We start from the raw sequence: 24804 nt of genomic DNA, 5'->3' as shown, positions 1-24804 counted from the left end.
CCAGCTAGCCTTCGATAGATCTCATTATTAATAGATTTATCCATCAGTATCTATCGTTAATATTTATCCCTTAATATCCATAATTATTGTCTATATCTCTGAGTAATGCTTATCCCTCAATTATACCTAACTATATTTGTATCTAATTGCTATTGTCTCAGTTTATTTTAATTTATCATTTGTGGAATTTTTAATTTTTTCAGCAACACATCCAGTGATGTTGCCCACTTTATAACAGATACACCTACACCTTCAGGTTTTACTGCTCATTGACAGAGTCATCCTGATACAGGCCCTTGTGCCCATCCAGTTGATGCCAAACACCATATCCACCGAACTAGTCCCAATTATTCCTCAAGTACTGATGGAAGGTCTCAATCAAAAACATCAATTGTTTATTCCTATCCATAGATTAGATTTAACTTTGTTGTCATTATGCCGAGTACAGATACAAAGCCAATGAAATGCAGTTAGCATCTGACCAGAAATGCAAAGAATAGTGTTATTTACAAAATAACTGAATAAAAAGTAAGTGCTACAGCACACAAATATAAAAGTACTGAGACAGTACAATATGGGTGCAATACTGCTTAGCGCTGTGATGTGAGGTTCAGCTCTTCCTGTGCCTGCTGGTGCGGGAATGAAGGCTCCTGTAGTGCCTACCGGATGGGAGGAGAGTAAAAAGTCCATAGTTAGGGTGAGATGTATCCTTGATAATGCTTTTCACCCTGCCCGGGCAGCGTTTATGGTAGATGTTCTCAATGGTGGGCAAATGGGTGCCGATAATCCACTGGGCAGTTTTCACCACACGCTGGAGTGCTTCGTATTCCGATACGGGACAATTGCCGTACCACACTGAGATGCAGTTGGTGAGTATGCTCTCAATGGTACAGTGGTAAAAGTCTGTCAGCATCCTGGGACAGAGGTGAGCTTTCTTCATGCTCCACAGGAAATAAAGGTGCTGTTGTGCCTTTTTGATCAGGATGGAGGAGTTCAGGGACCAGGTGAGATCCTCGGAAATGTAGATGCCAAGGAATTTGAAGCTTTATACACTCTTCACTCCAGCTCCATTGATGTAGATGGGGATGCAAATGTGGCTCCTAGCATGCCTGGTCCACAATGATCTCCTTGGTCTTCTGGGTGTTATCATCTGCACAGCACGCGGCCGCCTCATCCCTGTAGGCCGTCTCGCCATCCTGACCTGCTGAGTTCCTCAAGCACTTTGTGTGTGTCACCCTGGATCTCCTGCATCTGCACAATCTCTGATGTTCAGTCCAATTTCCTGTGTCTGGTCCATATCCCTCCATGCCTCACCCCTCCCTGTACCTTCCCAAGGCTTCTAAAATGATAGTTTTGTACTCACCTCAACCACATCCTCTGGCAGCTCATTCCATAAACTCACTGTACTCTGGTGAAGAAATTGCCTCTCAAGTTCTTAAATTGTCTCCTCTCACCCCTAATCTGTACCCCCTGGTTTTGGAGTCCCCTACCCTGCCGAAAAGTCTGTCACGCAAGGAACAACTTGTATCAACCAATTAAGCAACCTGACCTCATGTCTTTGGGATAGGAAGGAAACTGGGGCACACCAGGGGAAACCCATGTAATTACAGCGGGGCATGCAAACTGCACACAGACAGTGCCTGAGCTCGGAATTGAACCCAGCTCTTTTGTGCAGACTGGTGACCTTAGTACTGGCCCCAGACCTGGGGTGGGATGACCTTTCCTACCTCCTCAGTGTCTGGGGACTGATGTCTGATATTCTCTCGCTCTCCCTCTCTCATGGGTAAAGCCAAGGCACAAGTTCACGTTTAACTGTCATTAAATCATAAGGGTTACCTATGTATACAGCCAAACAGAACAGCATAACTCTGGGGTCAAGTGCCTCCAGACACTCACTGCATATAACATATTTAAAGTCTTAGTAAAATAGTCACACAAAAAAAAAATCATTGTCTGTGGTCAAACAGAATGTGGCTTGTCTTCTGCAGACCGAACACCCGGGGAGGGGGGGGCAGCACTGACTCCAGCTTGGACACCACGCCACACTGACCCCGGCACCTCGCTCGAACCACCGACTCCAACCAGGCGATACTGAGCCTTCAGACCTAGTCCTTGCAATGACCGAGGTCACACAGCTCCCCGCTGCCCATCAATAAATCAGCGAATCGGGATTGCAGTATTTCACATTAACAATGTCCAACAGGCTTTTGTGATCACAGGACCCTGTGGAGCTCTATAGCAGATTTTCTTAAGCCTTGGAGTAAATTCTGTCCTGTTTTCCCTTTATTACGCTATGATCTATTTTCTTTGTTGATATCCCGGATACTTTCCTGTTTCATATTCATCCATCCGTTGTGTTGTATCCAGTGCAATTTGCCTATCACCACAGTTGGTCTCCAGTGGGTCATCACGTGGCCTTGGATCACCTGGACAATACTAATTCCTCCAGTTCTGATTAAAAAGCTCCAACGCCTGGGTCTCTTTACGTCCCTCTACAACTGGACCCTCGGCTTCCTAACCGCAGGTCCACTGGCTGTACAGATGGGTAATAACACCTCGCTGTCTATGAACATGGGCGCACTTCAAGGATGTGTGCTTAGTCACCCTGCCCCACTCTCTCTACGCCTGACCATGATGCCAGGCACAGCTCAAATGACATCTGAAAATCTGCCGCTGGCTCAACTCTAGTTGTCAGAGCAGCAGACGGTGACGAGGAGGTGACACACCGGAGCAAGGCAGATCAGCTGGTTGAGTGGTGTCGCTCAACAGCCTTGCTCTGAACATCAGAAACACTAAGGAATTGATTGAGGTCACGGGAACACACCAGTCCTCATTGAGGGACGAATGGAAGTGAGCAGCTTCAAGATCCTGGGTATCCATATCTCTGAGGATCTATCTTGAGTCCAACACGTTGCTGCAGTTGCACAGAAGGCACAACAGTGACTATATTTCATTAGGAGTCTGAGAAGATTAGCAACACAATCACAAATTTTTACAGGTGTACCGTGGAGAGTAATGTATGGATCTATTTCTTTTAGAGCAATGACTCCCCTTACCACTATATATGGACTGATAGCTTGCCCATGCAAATTGATCTGTAGACTACACAAGCTGTCTCTCACCCGCTGCTCTGTGAATACAGCAGTTTATCCACTTCCCGCACGCGTGCTTTTTATCTTAATTGATAACTGGTTGTACAGGAACAACGTGGAGACCGTTCTGACTGGTTGTATCACCATCTGGTATGCTGAAGCCACTGCACCAGATCAGAAAAAGCTGCCGAATTCACACCGGCAGCATCGTGTTCTCCCCATCTAGAAAATAGTCTAAGCTTCCAGTTCTTCTAACAAAGTGTATGACCATACACTTCCTTACCCTGCATTCCATCTGCCACATTTCCCCCGTTCTCTCAATCTGTCCTTCTGCAGCCTCTGCTCAACACTACCTGCCCCTCTATCTATTTTCGTATCATCCGCAAATTTGGCCACAAAGCCATCAATTCCATCACCCAAGTCACTGACATATAAAAGCAGTCCCAACACAGACCCCATTAGTTACAGTAGCAAACCAGAAAAGGTTCCCTTTACAACATAGAAACTGAATTCCAATGTGTCGGCATTTCAGTGGAATAAAGGAAATTACAGTGGCTTGAGGGGGAACTGGCCAGAGTTGACTGGAAAGGGACACTAGCAGAAAGGACAGAGTTTCTGCGAAAAATGAGGGAAGTGCAAGACATACATTCCAAATAAGAAGAAAATTTCAAAAGGAAGGACACTGCTGAGGCTGACAAGTGAAGTCAGAGCCAAAGTAAAAGCAAAAGAGAGGGCATGCAAGGAAGCCAAAGCTAGTGAGAAGACAGAGGATTGGGAAGTTTTTAAAAACTTGCAGAAGGAAACTAAGAAGGTCATTAGGAAGGAAAAGATGAATAATTAAAGGAAACTGGTGACTAATATCAGAGAAGATACAAAAAGCTTTTTTAACTATATAAAGGGTAAAAGAGAGTTGAGGGTAGATATAGGAACTAAATACGCATTTTGCATCAGTCTTCACAGTGGAAGACATCTGCAGTATACCGGACATTCAAGAGTGTCAGGGAGATGAAGTATGGGTAGTGAAAATTATGACTGAAGAGGTGCTCAGTAAATTAATGGTCTGAGGATGGATAAATCTCTTGGACCTGATAGAATGCACCCTCAGGTTCTGAAGGAAGTAGCTGGAGAGATTGTGGAGGCATTAACAATGATCTTTCAAGAATCGATAGATTCTGGCATTGTACCAGATGACTGGAAAATTGCAAATGTTACTCCGCTATTTAAGAAGGGTGGGAGGCAGCAGAAAGGAAACTATAGACCTGTAGTCTGACATCAGTAGTTGAGAAGTTGTTGGAATCAATTGTTAGGATGAGATTACGGAGTACCTGTAGGCACATGACAAGATAGGCCAAAGCCAGAATGGTTTTCTGAAAGGAAAATCCTGCCTGACTAATCTACTGCAATTTTTTGAGGAAATTACAAGATGCAATAGTTGTGGTGTACTTGGATTTTGACAAGGAGCCGTACATGAGGCTGCTTAGCAAGATAAGATCCCATGGAATTACAGGGGAGTTACTAGCATGGGTGGAGCATTGGTTCATCGGCAGAAAACAAAGAGTGGGAATAAAGGGATCCTATTCTGGCTGGTTGCCGGTTACCAGTGGAGTTCCACAGGGTCACCGTTGGGACCACTGGTTTTAACAATGTAAGTCAATGATTTGGACTATGGGATTAATGGACTTGTGGCTAAATTTACCGATGATACAAAGATAGGTAGAGGAGCGGGTGGTGTTGAGGAAACAGAGAGAGACTTAGATAGTTTAAGGGAATGGGCAAAGAAGTGGCAAATGAAATACAATGTTGGAAAGTGTATGGTCATGCTCTTTGGTGGAAGAAATAAAATGGTAGACTATTATTTAGATGGGGAGGGAATTCAAAATGCAGAGATGCAAAGGGACCTGGGAGTCCTTGTGTGAGATACCCGAAAGGTTAACCTCCAGGTTGAGTTGGTGGTGAAGAAGTTGAATGAAATGTTGGCTTCATTTCTAGAGGTATAGAATATGAGAGCGGGGATGTGATGTTGGGGAAACTCAGTGGAAAGGCCTGCTTTCACTTACCCTATCTATAACCCCACATAATTTTGTACAGATCTATCAAATCTCCCCTCAATCATCTATGTTCGAAGGACTACGGTCCTAAACTGTTCAACCTCTCCCCTTTCACTCAGGTCCTCGGGTCCTGGCAATGTCCATGTTTTAGAGACAGCCCCCACCTTTCCCACCTGTTTGACCCCACCACGAGACTTTCTGATCTCCAGAACACAGAAACCACCCAGGTGACCCTGTCACTGCCTGGACCTTCCCTCTTCTCACTGTGACCAGCAGCAGGCTGTATCTCCCTGCTCTCAGATCTCAGCCCAATACCCCCTTCCTGACTCTGGATCCTTGAAATCTTGTGTGAGGTTCCTGATTCTTCTCCCTGGGGGGGGGGTGCGGGAGAGAGGACTGACCCCATTCTAAGCCCCTCCTGATTTGATACAGCTCTATAAGGTCACTCCTCCGAGAGGAGCACAGCTCTGTTGTTGCCTGGAGCTTGTGTGCCTCCGTGACCCGGAGAGCTGGAGTCTCGCTGGCAAAAGACGGCAAAACTCTCTCTTCCAGACTCACAAGAACAAACAACATCTCTCTCACCGGATAGCCCCCAGATTTCAAACTCCGTTATCGCTAGTCCAACCCAAACATTGCAGCTTCAGAGAAACCTTTACATTAGCAGTGAAAGCTTGCAGCGTGTTACCACAGTAACAATGATGCAGTGTCTGAGTGTGTACAATTCACTTGTGCTATCTCAGGGCAGGTATATTTAGTGATTCCCTTGGCAGATTCACGCAAAAGGATGTCACTTTCTCAGCTAACACCTTTCTCTACAGTTATGCCAGTGTTGAAGATATAAACTTGCCATTAAAGAGCAAAACAAACAGGCTTTATATTTTACTAACTCTTGCACAAATTCCACAGATTGACAGCCATGGTCGTGTAGTTAGCACAACGCTTCACAGTACCAGCGACCCAGGCCCAATTGCTGCCACGGCCTGTCAGGAGTTTATACGTTCTCCCTGTGACCACGTGCGATTCCTCGCTGTTCTCCGGTTTCCTCCTACAGTTCAAAGACGTACAGGTTGGGAGGCTAATTGGTTATTGTAAATTGTCCAGTGACTAGGCTAGGATTAAACCAGGGGAAATGCTGGGCAGCATTCCACACCATCTCTAAATAAATTCAAAAAAACAAAATGCTCTCACTAAAGAAATTCCTTCTCAAATACTGTAGGTTTACGGCATTGGTGCTGAAATGTGTGGTGACATAGAAACATAGAAAATAGGTGCAGGAGTAGGCCATTCGGCCCTTCGAGCCTGCACCCCCATTCAGTACGATCATGGCTGATCATCCAACTCAGAACCCTGTACCTGCCTTCTCTCCATACCCCCTGATCCCTTTAGCCACAAGGGCCATATCTAACTCCGGCTGTCTCCAGCACATCCTTGGGTTAGTCGTTAATGCCAATAGTGCCTTTCACTGTATATTCTAACGTGCATGTGAACAATAAACTGGAATCTGATCGCAGAAGTTAGCGTCTTTGCAGACAACATTCGATCTGGTCATCTTGGACCGCCGAGAGCTTCAGCTCGAGCCCTCAGCACCTCACAGGCAGGTAGTTCAGTGCAGTAAAACACCGCTGCCAACTTGCATGTGGAAGGACATGATGAGACAGATTAAATTTTCACCCTCCGGGACACTGGCATCACCGTCCCTGGTTGAGTCCTCCCAGGGATGGATCTGAGCGTCACAGCCAGCATGATGCTTTGAAGTGATCCAGGTTCGATTCTGGTCACTGTCTGCCAGTTCTTCCTGTGATTGTGTGGGTTTGCTTTGAGTGCTCCCATTTCCACCCACTTTCCAAAGACGTATGGTTAGGGTTTGTGAGTTGTGGGCATGCTATCTCGACACTAGAAGCACAGTGAAACCAGCGGCTGCCCCCGACACATCCTCGGAGAGCGTTGGTCATTCTCTGCGCGTAACAAATAAAGCTGATCTTTAAAACAAAACAAGATGGGGGAACGTTTCATAGAGAAATAGAGATGCAGACCCTTTCATACCCCTTCACACCACTCCCACATTAAACACAAGTTCATTGTTCTCCCCACCCTACCCCTCACCCACACACCAGGGCCACTTGGCAGGGACCAGTTTACCCGGCAACCTCGATGGTCAGAGGCACAAATCGAGTGGATAGACAGAGGGTTGTTACCAGGGTGGGTATACCCAAGGGGGCAGAACTTTAAGGTGATTTGAGAGGGGGGTGTCAGAGTGGTGGGTGTGTGGAACACCCTGTTAGGGGTGGTGGCAGAGGCTGATACACAAGAAACCCTTAGATAGGTACACAGACGATAGGAAAATGGAGGGCTATGTGAGATTGATCTTGGAGTAGGTTAAAAAGTCAGCACAACATTGTGGACTTAAAGGTCAGTACAGTTCCGTGTTCTTAACACTGACTGGCTTTTAATCAAATATTTCAAAATCAACAGGAGTCCCTAAAAGTTCATGTGCATCCTCAGATCCCTCTCCCAGGCTTTCTGCCTCGCCTCTCGCCTGCGCTCCTCCCTCCTGCTGACGGTGGCGGCCCTTGGCGCACGGCCGACGGCGCTCCTCGGCAGCTGCACAGCCTCAGGGTCGCGAGCGTCGAAGTGGGTGACCTTCGGCCTCAGGTCAGTCTGGAAGCCCAGCCCCTTCTGGTCCCTCTTGAGCACCGTTCTGACGGGAAACTTCCGGCCCTTCCCGTCTGGCCCGAGTCCCGTCTCCTGGTCCCAGCCGCCCTTCAGCAGCATCTGGAAGCCGACGTTGCTTTCGGGAATGAAGTAGTGGGTTGCTGGCAGCTTATCGCTCGTGCTGAGCAGGTGCAGTGTTGAGCTCTCGTGCTGCTCAACAGTGTCCTCCTGGTATTCCAGTCTGCAGGCCTGGCAAAACTTCTTCTGTGGCGGCCTCGCCCTGTGAGAGAAAGCAAGGACCTAACTTTGCATCCGAACAGCGGCCATTTTGCAAACAACCAAAGCTCGGGGACGGTTTGGGAGAGTGGCGAAACACCGCAGGACATGGGAACAGAATTAGGCCATTCGGCCCATTGAACCTTCCTCACCATTCCATCATGGCCTACCCTTCAACACCGTTCTCCTGACCTCTCCCCACAGCCTTTGATGTCTCGACAAATCAAGAACTTATCAGCCTCTGCTTTAAATATACCCAATGATTTGGCCTCCACAGCCATCTGTGGCAATGACTTCCACAGATTCATCACCCACTGGCTACAGAAACTCCTCCTCATGTCTGATCGAAATGGACGCCCCTCTATTCTCAGGCCGTGCCCTCTGGTCCTAGACTCACCCAGTATAAGAAACATCCACTCTGTCCTGGCCTTTCAATATTCGACAGGTTTTAAAGAGATCTCCCCCTCCCCCTCACTCTTCTCAGCTCTAGTGTACAGGCCCAGAGTTTTCACACATTAACCATTTCATTCCTGGAATAATTCTCGTGAAACTTTTCTGTACCCTCTCCAATTCCAGCTCACTTTTCTTCGATAAAGGCCCTGAATACAGTGTAGGGAAAGGTACAGTCATGTACCTTGGCAGAAGGAATAAAGGTATAGACAAGATTTTAAATGAAATCGCTGGTGCAAAGAGACTTGGGAATCTCAGATGAGGATTCCCTTAAAGGTTAATTTGCAGGTTGAGGGAAGTGCAGTTTCTGAACGACTGCAATATAAAAGTGTAGATATACTGCGGAGGCTTTCTAATGTATTGGCCACACGTTGAGAGTAACTTTAGCGCCAGAGCTAAGGAAAGACGTGCTGGCCCGGGGGAGGATCACAAGAACGATCCCAGGGTTTGATGGGCACTTTATGTCTCTGGCATGTATACAATGCAAGTTCAGATGTACTGAGTAGGAAATCATTGTCAAAGAAGGCTGTGGAGGCCAAGTCATGGGGTGTACTGAAGGCAGGGATTGAGAGGTTAAGGTTACAGGAGGAGGGCAAATGGGGTTGAGAAAACTACAACTATCACTGAACGGCAGAGCAGACTCGATGGGCCAAATGGCCTAATCCTGCTCCTGCACTTCATGGTGTTATGTCCCAGCAGTGCCACTGGCAGAAGAACAGTTGGGCCATTTGCTGTCCCTGCTCAGGACCCTGCCTTCTCAACAACACGTGCTCCTGAGTAGAAGTCTCCAACCAGAAAGAGTAGCCATTTTGTGGAAAGTTTGCTCATTTTTCTCCCTAGGGCTGTTGAGAAATGCAGCAGAGACACAGGCCCTGCGGCCCAACCATTGCCTGGCCACCACCGTGCCCTCACAGATCATCCCAATTCCTTGCATTCGGCCCACGCCCCCTCCCCACACATGCTCACCTGAAGTGCCTTTTAAATGATACTACGGCACTGGTCTCAACCACTTCCTCTGGCAGGTACCACGATCAGAGAGACTGCCTGCTGCGACAAGCTCAGGACATTTTCTTTGCCGTGGAGGAGGATGAGAGGTGACTTAATAGGAGCGTTAAAAATTGATAAGACTCACAGATGGCCAGAGACTTTCTCCCAGTGAGGAAATGGCCAATACCAGGGAGCATCATTTTAATTGGAGGGCGGTGTGAGAAGCAAGTTCTTTACACAGAGAGTGGATGTGTGGAACGCTCTGCCGGGGGAGCTGGGAGAGGCAGAATCATCAGGGGTCTTCAATAAACTCTTAGTTATGCACATGGATGAAAGAGAAATTGAGGGAGATGTGGGAGGGAAGGTTTAGATTGATTTTGGAGTGAGGAAGTTTACACGGGAACCTTGGTTGGGCCAAAGGACCTGTATGATGTTGTATGACTGAGACTTCCATTAGGCTCTGGTGAGACCAAAGTTGGAACTGGGAAGTTCTAGGATTTCAGGGGAAAGTGTCTGGGGAGGTTTGAATGAGCCAGGGGGACAGACAGAGTGATGGGGGTCCTATCACGATAGATGCCGACTCAAATGAATTTCTTCTGTAGTTGGCTTCTCAATGCCTACAAGTTAGGCTGTTGAACTGAGAGGCAGCAGGAATGGAACATTGACACAGCTTGGGGATATCATTTACTGCAGCTTGTAGACAGAAACTCGGCTATGAAGAGTGGTAAATCTCACCCACCTCTGACAAACAAGCCTGCACCGTTCAGTCTAACTGCCCTGGATCCCAGAGTTCACAACGAACACTCGTGAGAATCAGGGGAAGCACACTTAGTCCCTCCTGTCTGCCGTACCACCCGGGTGGGAATCGATATTTCCCTCAAATGCAGCTCCCTGCCCAATTTCTGGATTCCCCTGGATACAGATTTCTGGCGGTAAGGAAGACCAAACGCAACGTTACCATTTCCAGGGGACTCGGATGTAATGCTGAGGCTTTATAAGGCAGTGTCAGACCATATTTGGAGTACTGTGAGCAGTTTTGGGCCCTTATCTAAGAAAATATGTGCTAGCATTGAAGTGGGCCCAGATTATTCTGGGAAAGAAAGGGTTAACATATGAGGTGCATTTAATGGCTCCTGGCCCGTATTCACTGGACTTCAGAAGAGGTGTAGTGGTGGGGGGTCTCGTTGAAACTAATCGAGTTTATTAAACGTTGTTTATTCCCCTTCTAAGGGGATATCGGAATGTGCGATTTCTTTGGATGCTGACAAGGCTTTTGATTGAGTTGAATGGAATGATTTATTTAAAACTTTAGGAAATTTTAATTTTGGGCCCAATTTTATTCAATTACTTTATCTATCTCCTTCTCCTTCTGCTAGGGTCCTTACTAATTTTCAGTATTCCAATCCTTTTAAACTTCAACGTGGAACTGGACAAGGTTGTCCCCTGAGCCCTTTGCTCTTTGGCCTGGCTTTAGAACCCTTAGCCGTTGCTTTTCGAGAATCTAATGATATTACTGGTGTTCTAAGGAGAGGGACAGTTCATAAAGTTTTGCTTTGTGCTGATGACCTATTGCTTTTTATTTCTAATGTCGAGACTTCACTATCTCCCGTGCTTTCTCTACGTTCTTGTGTTAGCCAGTTTTCAGGATACAAACTGAATTTACATGAGAGTGAACTTTTTCCTCTGAATAATTTGTTATTAATACTAACCTTCCTTTTAAAATTGTAAGAAATCAATTTAAGTATTTGGGTGTAACAATTACCAAGAATTATAAATACCTATTTAATGAATATTTTCATTATTTTAATGAAAATTTCCTTACCTTACTGAATTTTGTAAACAGGACACTATCAAACTGGTCGTCTTTTTCGTTATCCTTGATTGGCTGATAAATGAATATTTTACCTAAATTTATATACCTTTTTCAGGCATTACCCATTTATATTCCTAAATCTTTTTTTGATTCTCTCGATTCTATTATATCTTCTTATATATGAAAAAACAAACAATCTCGACTAAATAAAGTTCATCTTCAGAAATCTAAGAAGAATGGAGGTTTAGCTTTACCAAAGTTTAAGTTTTATTATTGGGCAGTCAATATACAAAATCTTACGTTTTGGACATATTATATTAACCGTGAGGACTGTCTGATATGGGTTTATTTAGAAGCTAACTCTGTTAATAAATTTTCTATTATTTCTCTTCTCGGATTCTCACTCCCTTTATCCTTTAGTAAACTAACTGAAAATTTGGTAGGTAAACATACTTTGAGGATCTGGGTACAATTTAGGAAATTCTTTAGCCTATTGAGATTTTCTTTGTCTAGTCCCATTTGTTCTATTTTTTTAAATCTTCGATGACTGATTCAGTTTTTAAAGAATGGGATAGATTGGGTATTAAATACTTCCAGGATTTGTTAGTTGGAGGAAGTTTTTTTCGTTTGAGCAAATGTCAGCTAAATATAGTTTACCCAAAACTCACTTTTTTCGTTATTTACAAATTCGAGACTTTCTGCGTTCTCAACTATATACATTTCCTGTAAGTTTTAATTTGAACCTTACAAAAGGAAACCAAGAAGGTCATTAAGACAGAAAAGATTAACTATGAAAGGAAGCTAGAAAATAATATCAAAGAGGATACTAAAAGCTTTTTCAAGTATATAAAGAGTAAAAGACAGGTGAGAGTAGATACAGGAGCGATAGAAAATGATGCTGGAGAAATTGTAATGGGAGATAAGGAGATGGCAGAGGAACTGAACGAGTATTTTGCATCAGTCTTCACTGAGGAAGACGTCAGCAGTATACCGGACACTCAAGGGTGGCAGGGAAGAGAAGTGCGGGCAGTCACAATTACGACAGAGAAAGTACTCAGGAAGCTGAAGAGGCTAAAGGTAGATAAATCTCCTGGACCAGATGGAATGTACCCTCGTGTTCTGAAGGAAGTAGCTGTGGAGATTGCGGAGGCATTAGCGATGATCTTTCAAAAGTCGATAGATTCTGGCATGGTTCTGGAAGACTGGAAGATTGCAAATGTCACTCCGCTATTTAAGAAGGGGGCAAGGAAGCAAAAAGGAAATTATAGACCTGTTAGCTTGACATCGGTGGTTGGGAAGTTGTTGGAGTCGATTGTAAAGGATGAGGTTACAGAGTACCTGGAGGCATATGACAAGATAGGCAGAACTCAGCATGGATTCCTTAAAGGAAAATCCTGCCCGACAAACCTATTACAATTTTTCGAGAAAATTACCAGTAGGCTAGACAAGGGAGATGCAGTGGATGTTGTACATTTGGATTTTCAGAAGGCCTTTGACAAGGTGCCACACATGAGGCTACTTAACAAGATAAGAGCCCATGGACTTACGGGAAAGTTACATACGTGGATAGAGCGTTGGCTGATTGGCAGGAAACAGAGAGTGGGAATAAAGGGATCCTATTCTGGTTGGCTGCCGGTTACCAGTGGTGTTCCACAGGGATCAGTGTTGGGGCCGCTTCTTTTTACACTGTACATCAACAATTTGGATTATGGAATAACACCCATCAAAGTTGCTGGTGAACGCAGCAGGCCAGGCAGCATCTGTAGGAAGAGGTGCAGTCGACGTTTCAGGCCGAGACCCTTCGTCAGGACTAACTGAAGGAAGAGTGAGTAAGGGATTTGAAAGTTGGAGGGGGAGGGGGAGATCCAAAATGATAGGAGAAGACAGGAGGGGGAGGGATAGAGCCAAGAGCTGGACAGGTGATAGGCAAAAGGGGATACGAGAGGATCATGGGACAGGGCTTGGCTCTATCCCTCCCCCTCCAACTTTCAAATCCCTTACTCACTCTTCCTTCAGTTAGTCCTGACGAAGAGTCTCGGCCTGAAATGTCGACTGCACCTCTTCCTACAGATGCTGCCTGGCCTGCTGCGTTCACCAGCAACTTGGATGTGTGTTGCTTGAATTTCCAGCATCTGCAGAATTCCTGTTGTTTGGATTATGGAATAGATGGCTTTGTGGCTAAGTTTGCTGACGATACGAAGATAGGTGGAGGGGCTGGTAGTGCTGAGGAAACAGAGAGTCTGCAGAGAGACTTGGATAGATTGGGAGAATGGGCAGAGAAGTGGCAAATGAAATACAATGTTGGAAAGTGTATGGTTATGCACTTTGGCAGAAAAAATAAACAGGCAGACTATTATTTAAATGGGGAAAGAATTCAAAGTTCTGAGATGCAACGGGACTTGGAAGTCCTCGTACAGGATACCCTGAAAGTTAACCTCCAGGTTGAGTCAGTAGTGAAGAAGGCGAATGCAATGTTGGCATTCATTTCTAGAGGAATAGAGTATAGGAGCAGGGATGTGATATTGAGGCTCTATAAGGCACTGGTGAGACCTCACTTGGAGTACTGTGGGCAGTTTTGGTCTCCTTATTTAAGAAAGGATGTGCTGACGTTGAAGAGGGTACAGAGGAGATTCACTAGAATGATTCTGGGAATGAGAGGGTTAACATATGAGGAATGTTTGTCCGCTCTTGGACTGTATTCCTTGGAGTTTAGAAGAATGAGGGGAGACCTCATAGAAACATTTTGAATGTTAAAAGGCATGGACAGAGTGGATGTTGCAAAGTTGTTTCCCATGATGGGGGAGTCTAGTACGAGAGGGCATGACTTAAGGATTGAAGGGCACCCATTCAGAACAGAGATGCCAAGAAATTTTTTTTAGTCAGAGGGTGATGAATCTATGGAATTTGTTGCCACGGGCAGCAGTGGAGGCCAAGTCATTGGGTGTACTTAAGGCAGAGATTAATAGGTATCTGAGTAGCCAGGGCATCAGAGGTTATGGTGAGAAGGCGGGGGAGTGGGACTAAATGGGAGAATGGATCAGCGCATGATAGAATGGCGGAGCAGACTCGATGGGCCAAATGGCCCACTTCTGCTCCTTTGTCTTATGGTCTTATGGAAACTTTTTTATAATGGTTCAATATCCAATATTTATAGTATGTTGCTAGGAATCAGAAATTTTCCTATAGACAAAATTAAAAATCTTTGGGATCAAGATTTACAGACTTCAATCTCTGGGGAAACTTGGAATGGAATTTTTAAACACTTCATCGTTAAGTGCCCCTCATTCCGTCTTACAATTTAAAGTGGTTCATAGGGTTCATAGGGTTCACACATCTAAAGATATGTTTCTATGTTTCTATGTTTCTATGTTTCTATAAGCTATCTCGGATATATCTCCTTTGTGTGATAGATGTAATAATGGAGAAGCTTCATTAATTCACATGTTTTGGACATGTCTGATCCTTGAAAGATACTGGGAGGAAGTATACCTTTCTTGGTACTTTTCAAGGTAAATTTTAAGCCTAACCCTTTGAGCGCATTATTTGGTATTGTTGGAGGAAAAGACTTTATTTTGGAGACACCTGATCTGCATATTTTGGCTTTTATCTCTCTTGTAGCTAGGAGGGCGCTCTTGCTTAAATGGAAGGATGCTGTTCCGTCTACTCATGCTCAATGTTTACGTGATGTTATGTCAAGCTTAAATCTATTTTGAATCTAGCCAAGACTTTTATACATTGTGGGGACCATTTTTGAGTTATTTTCAAAACCTTTGATTTGTTGTAAAGGTATAGATGGTGGTTAATAATATATTTTATTATATGATAAGGGTTTCCTCCCCTTTTTTCTTGCTTTTCCTAACAGCTCTGACCTTCGTAATGGGTTTAGATTTTTTTCTGTATAACAAAATAATATTTCAATATTACCATTTAATTTAATTTTTATGATTTCAGGGTTTTGTGATTGTAACTGTTTTTAATACAATGTATTTGGTAATATTTTATTTTTTTCTTTTGACTTATAATATATCTTCATGTATTCTGTATTCTTCTAGGCAGAAACTGATAAAAATATTGAAAGAGACACCAATTGAATATTCAAAGGCCAAGACAGAGTGGATGTGGAGAGGACGTTTGCTATAGTGGGTGTGTCTAAGATCAAAAGGTACAGCCTCAGAATAGAAGGGCGTTCTTCTGGAACAGAGATAGGGAGGACTTTATTTAGCCAGCGGGTGGTGTATCCGTGGAATTCACTGCCACGGATGGTTGCGGAGGCCAGGTCATTGGGTGTATTTAAGATGGAGGTTGATAGGTATTGGATTAATTAGGGTGTCAAAGATTCTTGAAACAAAGGCAGGAGAATGGTGCAGCAGACACAGTGGGCTCAATGGCCTAATTCTATTCCAATGGCACATGGTCCAATATCTCTGCCTTGCTTCACCGGGATTGAAGCCATGTTCTCTGCATTCAAAGACTGCATTCACACTTATCTGAAGGGGTTTCTCCTCAGAGGTCCCTTCATTTTAAATGGCCATCCCAGTTCTAGATTTTTGGACAAGAGGCAATACTCCCTCCTCGTCCGTCATGTCAGTAAAGCACTGCTCACTTTTCTACACTCAAACCCAGTCCATCCAACCTTCAAAGAGGTAACCTCACCCAGTTCAGTTATTCGTTTCATAATAACCCCATTCTCCTGCCTTCTCCCCGTAACCTTTGATGTCCTGACTAACCACGATCCAATCAACCTCTGCTTCCGATGCGCTCAACGACTTGGCCTGCACAGCTGTCTGTCCAAGTGTATTATTTTAAATGCTAATGCACCTGCCCAGCCTGCTCTGGCAACCCGGTCCACATACCAGCTGTGCTCTGGGTAAAAATGTTACCCCTCAGACTCCCATCAAATCGTTCCTCTCACCTTAAACCCGTGCTCTCAAGTTCTTGATCTGCCAGCCCTGAGAAGCAGACTGTGCACACTGACCCTCTGTATGCCCCTCACCATTTGATACAAGATTATCCCTCAATTTACCATGATACAATGAAAGAAGTCCCAACATGTCTCCATAACTCAGACCCCCCGTATCCTAGCAGTGTCTTTGGAAATTACTTGTGCAGTCTTTCCAACTAAATGGCATCTTTCTCATAGTGAGACGACCAAAACAGAATGTTCCATATATGGCTTCACCAACATTTATCGGACTACAACATAACATACCAACTTCTATAGTCAATGTCTGACACATGAACAGAAAGGTGCCGGTAAAGGGCCAGTAATATCATGTAGGATCCCACCCACCCTGCTCATGGACTGTTTGTCCCACTCCCATCGAGGAGGAGGCTACGCAGCATCCACGCCAGGACCACCAGACTCAAAAACAGTTACCTTCCCCAAGCAGCAAGGCTGATCAACACCTCCACACCCCCAACCACCATTACTTTATCGTTTCCTGTCAGTCACCTTATGTACTATGCCTAGGGTCACTTTATGGACACACAACCAATACATAAGCCATCTTATGTATTTATATTTACTGTTTTTTAAAAAATATTATTGTGTTCTTTAACTTATTGTGTTCCTTGGCTGCATGGGTTCCAGAGTAGCAATTATTTCATTCTCCTTTACTCTTGTACTGGAATTAACATTAAACAATCTTCAGGGACCAGGTATTTGCACTCCCAGATCCCTCCGGTCGGCAACACGGCCTGAGACCCGACCGTTCACTGCGCATGTCCTGCCTCAACTGACTTTGCAAAATGTGACACCTCACTCTTATCAAAGTTCACAGCTAATTCATAACGTATATGTTTGTATACATCCCTGAGATTCGCTTTCCTCTGGACATACACAGTAATCCAAGAAACATACTAGAATCAATGAAAGAGCAAACCTACAGGGGGAAGGTGGGCTGGTGTGGGACAGGGGGCAGTGATCGGTGAGGGGGAAGGTGGGCTGGTATGGGACGGGGGTCGGCGAGGGGGAAGGTGGGCTGGCGTGGGACAGGGGGCAGTGATCGGTGAGGGGGAAGGTGGGCTGGTATGGGACGGGGGTCGGCGAAGGGGAAGGTGGGCTGGCGTGGGACAGCGGGGTGGTGATCGGTGGGGGGGAAGGTGGGCTGGTATGGGACGGGGGTCGGCGAGGGGGAAGGTGGGCTGGCGTGGGACAGGGGGCAGTGATCGGTGAGGGGGAAGGTGGGCTGGTATGGGACGGGGGTCGGCGAAGGGGAAGGTGGGCTGGCGTGGGACAGGGGGGCGGTGATCGGCGAGGGGGAAGGTGGGCTGGCGTGGGACAGGGGGCAGAGATCGGTGAGGGGGAAGGTGGGCTGGTATGGGACGGGGGTCGGCGAGGGGGAAGGTGGGCTGGCGTGGGACAGGGGGCAGTGATCGGTGAGGGGGAAGGTGGGCTGGTATGGGACGGGGGTCGGCGAGGGGGAAGGTGGGCTGGCGTGGGACAGGGGGGCGGTGATCGGCAAGGGGGAAGGTGGGCTGGCGTGGGACAGGGGACAGTGATCGGTGAGGGGGAAGGTGGGCTGGTATGGGACGGGGGGTCGGCGAGGGGGAAGGTGGGCTGGTGCGGGACGGGGGCAGTGATCGGCGAGGGGGAAGGTGGGCTGGTATGGGACGGGGGGTCGGCGAGGGGGAAGGTGGGCTGGTGCGGGACGGGGGCAGTGATCGGTGAGGGGGAAGGTGGGTTGGTATGGGACGGGGGTCGGCGAGGGGGAAGGTGGGCTGGCGTGGGACAGCGGGGCGGTGATCGGTGGGGGGGAAGGTGGGCTGGTATGGGACGGGGGTCGGCGAGGGGGAAGGTGGGCTGGCGTGGGACAGGGGGGTGGTGATCAGCGAGGGGGAAGGTGGGCTGGCGTGGGACAGGGGGGTGGTGATCGGCGAGGGGGAAGGTGGGCTGGCGTGGGACAGGGGGCAGTGATCGGTGAGGGGGAAGGTGGGCTGGTATGGGACGGGGGTCGGCGAGGGGGAAGGTGGGCTGGCGTGGGACGGGGGGCGGTGATCGGTGAGGGGGAAGGTGGGCTGGCGTGGGACAGGGGGCAGTGATCAGTGAGGGGGAAGGTGGGCTGGTATGGGACGGGGGGTCGGCGAGGGGGAAGGTGGGCTGGTGCGGGACGGGGGCAGTGATCGGCGAGGGGGAAGGTGGGCTGGCGCGGGACGGGGGCGGCGATGAATCAAGAAGCTAGTACCGGATTGGCGGACGGGCTGAAGGCAGAGGAGATGGGCAGGAGAGGGGGAGTGAGAAGGGAACCAAAATGGGGATTAAAAAAAGAGATAAAGAGGAATATACTAGAGAAATCAATTTTCATGCCATCAGGTTGGAGGCCACACAGATAGAATGAGCTGTTGTTCCTCCAACCGGAGTGTGTCTTCATCAGGGCAGTAGCGGATGCCATGAAGAGACACGTCAGAATGGGAACATGGGTGCCCACCAGCAGCATTACTTTCTGATTCCCAGCCCCAGCCTGAGGACACCTGCAGATGACACGGCCAGCAGCTTGGTAAACTGAGACTGAGGTACGCAGATGTTTACAACAGGTGGACAGTCGCAAGGCCGCGGGACCGGACGGCATCCCAGGGTGAGTACTCGGGATGTGCACAGCACAACTGGCAGGTGTGTTTACAGACATTTTTAATCTCTCCCTCTCCCAGGGTAGAGTGCCCTCCTGCTGCAAAGCATCAACCATGGTCCCTGACCAGAAAAGACCAAGGTAACATGTCTGAATGACAGGCGTCCTGTGGCTTAATAATAAGCAAATGCTTTGGGAGGCTGGTCAAGGATTACATCTGCAGCTTGCTACCACCCAGACTGGACCCCCTGACAATTCACCTACCGACACAACCGATCGACAGATGACGCAATAGCGACAGCTCTACACACCGTCCTTACACATCTGGGGAAGAGGGATGCTTTTGTGAGAATGCTGTTCTTGGACTACAGTTCAGCATTCAACACCATAATTCCCTCCAGGCTCGACAAGAAGCTCAGAGACCTCGGCCTTGTGCGTCTGGATCCTGGTCTTCCTGTCAGATCACTGGCAGGTGGTAAGAGTGGGCTCCCTCACCTCCACCCCTCTGACTCTCAAAACAGGAGCTCCTCAGGGCTGTGTACTAAGGCCTCTCTTTTATTCTCTGTATACACGTGACGGTGTCGCCACCCACAGCTCCAATCTGTTAATCAAATTTGCTGACAACAATACACTGATTGGCATAATCTCAAATAATAATGAGGCAGCCTACAAAGGAGGCTTTGTGTCAAGAAAACAAAGGAGCTGGTTGTGGATAACAGGAGGAATGGAGACGGGCTAACCCCTATTGACATCACTGTATCTGGGGTTGAGAGGGTGAACAGCTTTAAGTTCCTCAGCATCCACATCACCGAGGACCTCACGTGGTCTGTACACACCAGCCGTGTGGTGAAAAAGGCACAACAGCGCTACTTTCACCTTAGACAGTTGAGGAAGTTTGGTATGGGCCCCCAGATTCCAAGTACTTTCTACAGGGGCACAATTGAGAGCATCCTGACTGGCTGCATCACTGCCCGGTATGGGGACTGTACTTCAGGACTCTGCAGAGAGTGGTGTGGACAGCCCAGCGCATCTGTAGATGTGAACTCCCCACTATTCAAGTCATTTTACAAAGACAGGTGTGTAAAAAGGGCCCAAAGGATCACTGGGGACCCAAGTCACCAAAATCACAATCTATTCCAGCTGCTACCATCTGGGAAACGGTATCACAGCATAAAAGCCAGGACCAACAGGCTCTGGGACAGCTTCTTCCACCAGGCCATCAGACTCATTAATTCATACTGACACAACTGTATTTCTATGCTATGTTGACTATCCTGTTGTACATAAGATTTATTATAAATTAAAACTAATTCTGTATCCAATTAGACAACTATCCCTGGACTCCCTCGACATCTAACACGCAGAACCTTGAGAAAGTGAAAGGGAAAGATGGTGGGAAGTTACAAGACTAGTCACCGGCTTCCAGTCCTAAACCCAACATCACCCTCCTGATTTCAAAGCAAATTTAATTGTCAGAGTACATACACGTCACCACATAGAACTCCGAGATTCATTTTCTTGCAGGCATACTCAGCAAATCTAAACAATAGTAACTCTAACAGGATCAAAGTAAGATCTGAAAACAACTGCGCAAATAAACAGCAATAAATAACGAGAACATGAAATAACAAGATAAAGAGTCCTTAACGTGAGATTATTGATTGCTGGAACATCTCAGTAGATGAGTGTAGTTGTCCTCTTTCGTTCGACGGCCTGATGGTCGAGGGAGAGTAACTGTTCTTGAATCCTGAGGCTGCTGTACCTTCTTCCTGATGGCAGCAATAGCAAGAAAAGAGCTTGGCCTGTGTGATGAGGATCTCTGCTGATGGATGGCTGCTTTCCTGATAGCGTTTCACGTAGATGTGCTCAATGGTTGGGAGGGTTTTACCAGTAACGTACTGGGCCAAATCCACTGCCTTTGGTAGGATTTGCCATTCAAAGGCGTTGGTGCTCCCATACCAGGCTGTAATCCAGCCAGCTGATACACTCTCTACCCAATGTCCGTAAAAGTGGGTCGAGGTTTTTGATGTCATGCTTAATCTCTGCAGACTCCTGAGGAAGTAGAGTCGTCGTTGTGCTTTCTTTGTGATTATATTTACATACTGGGTCCCGGACAGGTCCTCTGAGATAGTGACAGACAGGAATTTGAAGTTACTGACCCTCTCCACCTCTCATCCTCCAATGGTGACTGGCTCACGGACCTCTGGTTTCTCTTTCCTGAAGTCTATAGTCAGTTCCTTCGTCTTATTAACATCGAGCGAGAGGTTGTTATTAAACCACTCAGCCAAATTTTCAATCTCCCTCCTGTATGCTGATTCACCACCTCTGATACACCCCACAACAGTGGTGTCAACAGCAAACTTGAATAGGGTGTTGGAGCTGTGCTTAGCCACACAGTCATCAGCGTTAAATGTTTAGCACACAGCCCTGTGATGCACCTGTGCTGATTTCTACCAGCAAGCCAATTCTGTATCCAATTATAAACACAAGAAACCTTCAGCAACATCCACATAACATTTCAGGAACTCAGCAGGTCAGGCAGCATCTCTGAAACAGTTACCTTTTGGGCCGAGACCCATCATCAGGGCTGGAAAGGAAGGGGGAAGAAGACAGACCTGATAGAGTAGAACAGTGGTCCCCAACCACCAGGCCGCAAATAAACGATATGAGTCAACTGCACCTTTCCTCATTCCATCACTCTCTGTTGAACTTGAACAGCACCCCCGCACCCCCCCCTCCCCCCGGTCCACAAGAATATTGCCAATATTAAACCGCGGTCCGCGGTGAAAAAAGGTTGGGGACCCCTTGAGTAGGAGACTGACGATTGTTTAATACCATTTCCAGTGCACCAGTATAAAGGAGATCGAAATAATTGGCTCCAATGCAGCACAAAAATACAATAAGATAAAGAACACAATATAAAAAATACATAATATAATTACGCAAGACATCTTGTAAACGTTGATTGGTCGTGTGACTTTAGGCACAGGTGTATCGGTACAGAAGGCAGGAAATGATAGAGTAGTGGTGTGGAGGGGTTGATTAGCCTTACTGCTTGGGGAAAGAAACTTTTTGGGTCTGGTGGTCCTGGAGTTGATGCCACATAGCCTCATCCCCGATGGGGGTGGTTCAAACAGTCTATGAGCAGGGTGGTGGGATCCTTCATGATGTTCCGGGCCCTTTCCCAGCACCCGTCTGTGTATAAGGTTTAATAACTGCTTGGGGAAAGTAATTGTCTTTTGGGTCTGGTGGTATACGAGAAGGAAAAGATGGACTATGGTTTGGGAAGTCACGCACTCACACACCGACTGCCATGGAGACTTACCTCTGGTCCTCTCGTCCCCCTGGCCAGTTCCGACATCCCCGGTACCCCTCCAGGAGAGCGGCAACTGCTGCATGCCCCGCCTGCCGGGCCAGGTCCAGGGCGTCGCGACCAGCGGCATCGCAAACCCCGATCCAGGCGGCCCCGTTGTCCAGCAGGTAGCCCACTGCCTCCGACTGTCCGCTGTGAGCAGCGCACATGGTGGCGGTCCAGTAGAAGCCATCCCGGAAGTTTATGTCGCAGGCTCCCTTCTCCAGCAGCCTCCGGAGAGTCCTCAGGTCGCCGTGCTGGGCCGCCTTCAGCAACAGGTGTCCACGCCTCTGCGCTCCCTCCGCCTGACCACCGCTGCCCTCTGCCACAAGACATAACAGCACAATCAGGCCGTTCGGCCCATCCAGTCTGCTCCTTCACCGCCGTTCCATCATGACTGATTTATTATCCCTCTCAAACCCTCATGGACACCCCGACAAATAAAGAGCCTATAAAGCTCTGCTTTCAGTATACTCGACGTTTCGGACCCCGCAATGAATTCCAGATTCACCACCCTGTGGCTGAAGAAATTCTCCCTCTTCTCTGTTCTAAATGGACATCCTTCTACACTGAGCAACAGCACAAAATGCTGGAGGAACTGAGCAGGCCAGGCAGCATCTATAGAAAAGGGTAAACAGCAGACATCCCACCTCTCCCGGAAGTTCCAGGGGTCTCCTGCATATTGATAGTGGTTCCCTGATGCCCACAAATTATATACGATATCCCGGGAGGGAGTAACAGACACAGCGAGAGAGTGACAGAAAGAGCATCCTGATTGGTCTCTCTTTGTGCTAAGTAGACCAATCAGTTTTCTCCATGGGCAAGCTTTACAATCAATCTCCCTCTTTCATTGTCCATCAGTTCAGTTTAGTGTCCTGCAGCGCTATGGCACAGTGTTCCAAAACAAAACGTACTTCACCCCAGACTACACTAAAGTGTACCTCTGCCTATAGGGGTAAAAAAAAATAATGACAGTGTTACTCGCTTCACTGTTTGCAACAGTGACTTCTCCATTGCCCATGGTGGGTTAAAATGTAAAAGACATGTTGAGGTGAGTTTAACAGGTGTCATTCGTCCATTAGCATAGCTAACGTTATTTAAACTAGCTGGCTAGCTGCTAAGGAGCTACTCTATTAATGTCCTACGTGATGAGGCCAAACTCCCTGTAGACTTGCTTAAAGTTGTACGTAATAGAATAAAAATAAAATGATTCCATGATAATACAAGTACATATTTTAAGAGGTTGAGACTTCCAGCAAATAAATTGTTGTGATAATCAAATGTCCTGTATACATGCACCCTTGGAGGTCGCGGAGGTTGGGGGGGGGGTGATATCTCCCTGAAATGAGTTTTTGCAGGGTGGGATGTCTGAAACAGTCGACGTTTCGGGCGGAGGCCCTCCTTCAGAATCTCTGTCTGACTGTGCTCTATGGTGAGAGACCTCCACTTTTGGAAACATCCTCTCCACAATCACTCTCCCCAGTCCTTTCAATATCCAATCGGTTTCAATGAGATTCCCCTCCCTCCTCACTCTTCTAAACTTACCACTGTAGGAAGCGTGCTCTGCAAATCCTCTCGCTCTCCTCCGCACGTCCGAGCGCTGACGGACCGGGTTGGGTCTGGGTCTGGGTCTGGAGGCGGCCTGGCCGCTGGACGCCAGAAGTCCCTCGTAGAAACTCTTCGCCTGCTCGCCGTCCAGGCCCCGTTGATGCCCGGGGCGGGGGGATCGCCGCTCGTCGCCCTCCTCCTGCCCCTTGTCCGCCGCCCGGGTGAAATGGATCAGACGGCCGTGGCTCATGGCGAGGACTCCCACGCCTCCGGAGGAGGGACACCAGTGGCCAGAGGCTTCGGTTCAATGGAGCGAGCGTGAGGGACCAGTCCAGGGGGTCCCAGTCCGGGTCTCACAGGCCTGGAGGGAGCCCGAATATGGGCGACTCCTGCGGCCCCAGTCCGGGTCTCACAGCCCTGGAGGGGGCCCGAATATGGGTGACTCCTGCGGTCCCAGTCCGGGTCTCACAGCCCTGGAGGGAGCCCGAATATGGGCGACTCCTGCGGCCCCAGTCCGGGTCTCACAGGCCTGCAGGGATCCCGAACAGCGGGGACTCCTGCGGCCCCAGTCCTGATCTCACAGCCCTGCAGGGATCCCGAACCGGGGGAACTCCTGCGGCCCGAGTCCGGGTCTCACAGGCCTGGAGGGATCCCGAACAGCGGGGACTCCTGCGGCCCCAGTCCGGGTCTCACAGCCCTGCAGGGATCCCGAACCGGGGGAACTCCTGCGGCCCGAGTCCGGGTCTCACAGCCCTGCAGGGATCCCGAACCGGGGGGACTCCTGCGGCCCGAGTCCGGGTCTCACTACCCTGCAGGGATCCGGAACACTGGCCGTCACTCCCAGCGCTTTATCGGCCGCAGGACCTCCACTCACAGGCCTCTTCTCCCAGGGACGCCAGCTGTAGTTCTTTGCTGCACCCGAGCTGAAGTCGGGTAATATGACAGCCTCGGAAAAGCCCCGGTAGTAGGGGTGGAGATGCAGCAAAAATAAAGTCCCAGGCTACGGGAAACGAGGAAGGCC

General features: G+C 47.9%; 1 protein-coding gene across 1 annotated transcript; it reads right to left on the bottom strand.

The window, feature by feature from the left end:
* Positions 1–2: 2 nt before the first annotated feature.
* Positions 3–24033, bottom strand: gpank1 (G patch domain and ankyrin repeats 1). The gene is made up of 3 exons (XM_063047868.1): positions 23781–24033; positions 22209–22557; positions 3–8072 (listed from the first exon to the last, which is right to left on the bottom strand). Exons 1-3 carry the CDS (start codon positions 24031–24033, stop codon positions 7619–7621), a joined length of 1056 nt encoding a protein of 351 aa, XP_062903938.1. The 3' UTR covers positions 3–7618.
* Positions 24034–24804: the final 771 nt, after the last annotated feature.

Source organism: Mobula hypostoma, chromosome 5 (assembly GCF_963921235.1).
Source record: "Mobula hypostoma chromosome 5, sMobHyp1.1, whole genome shotgun sequence".
Taxonomy (NCBI): domain Eukaryota; kingdom Metazoa; phylum Chordata; class Chondrichthyes; order Myliobatiformes; family Myliobatidae; genus Mobula; species Mobula hypostoma.
The sequence above is the reverse complement of the archived record's forward strand: the minus strand, read 5'-3'. Positions and strand labels throughout refer to the sequence as shown.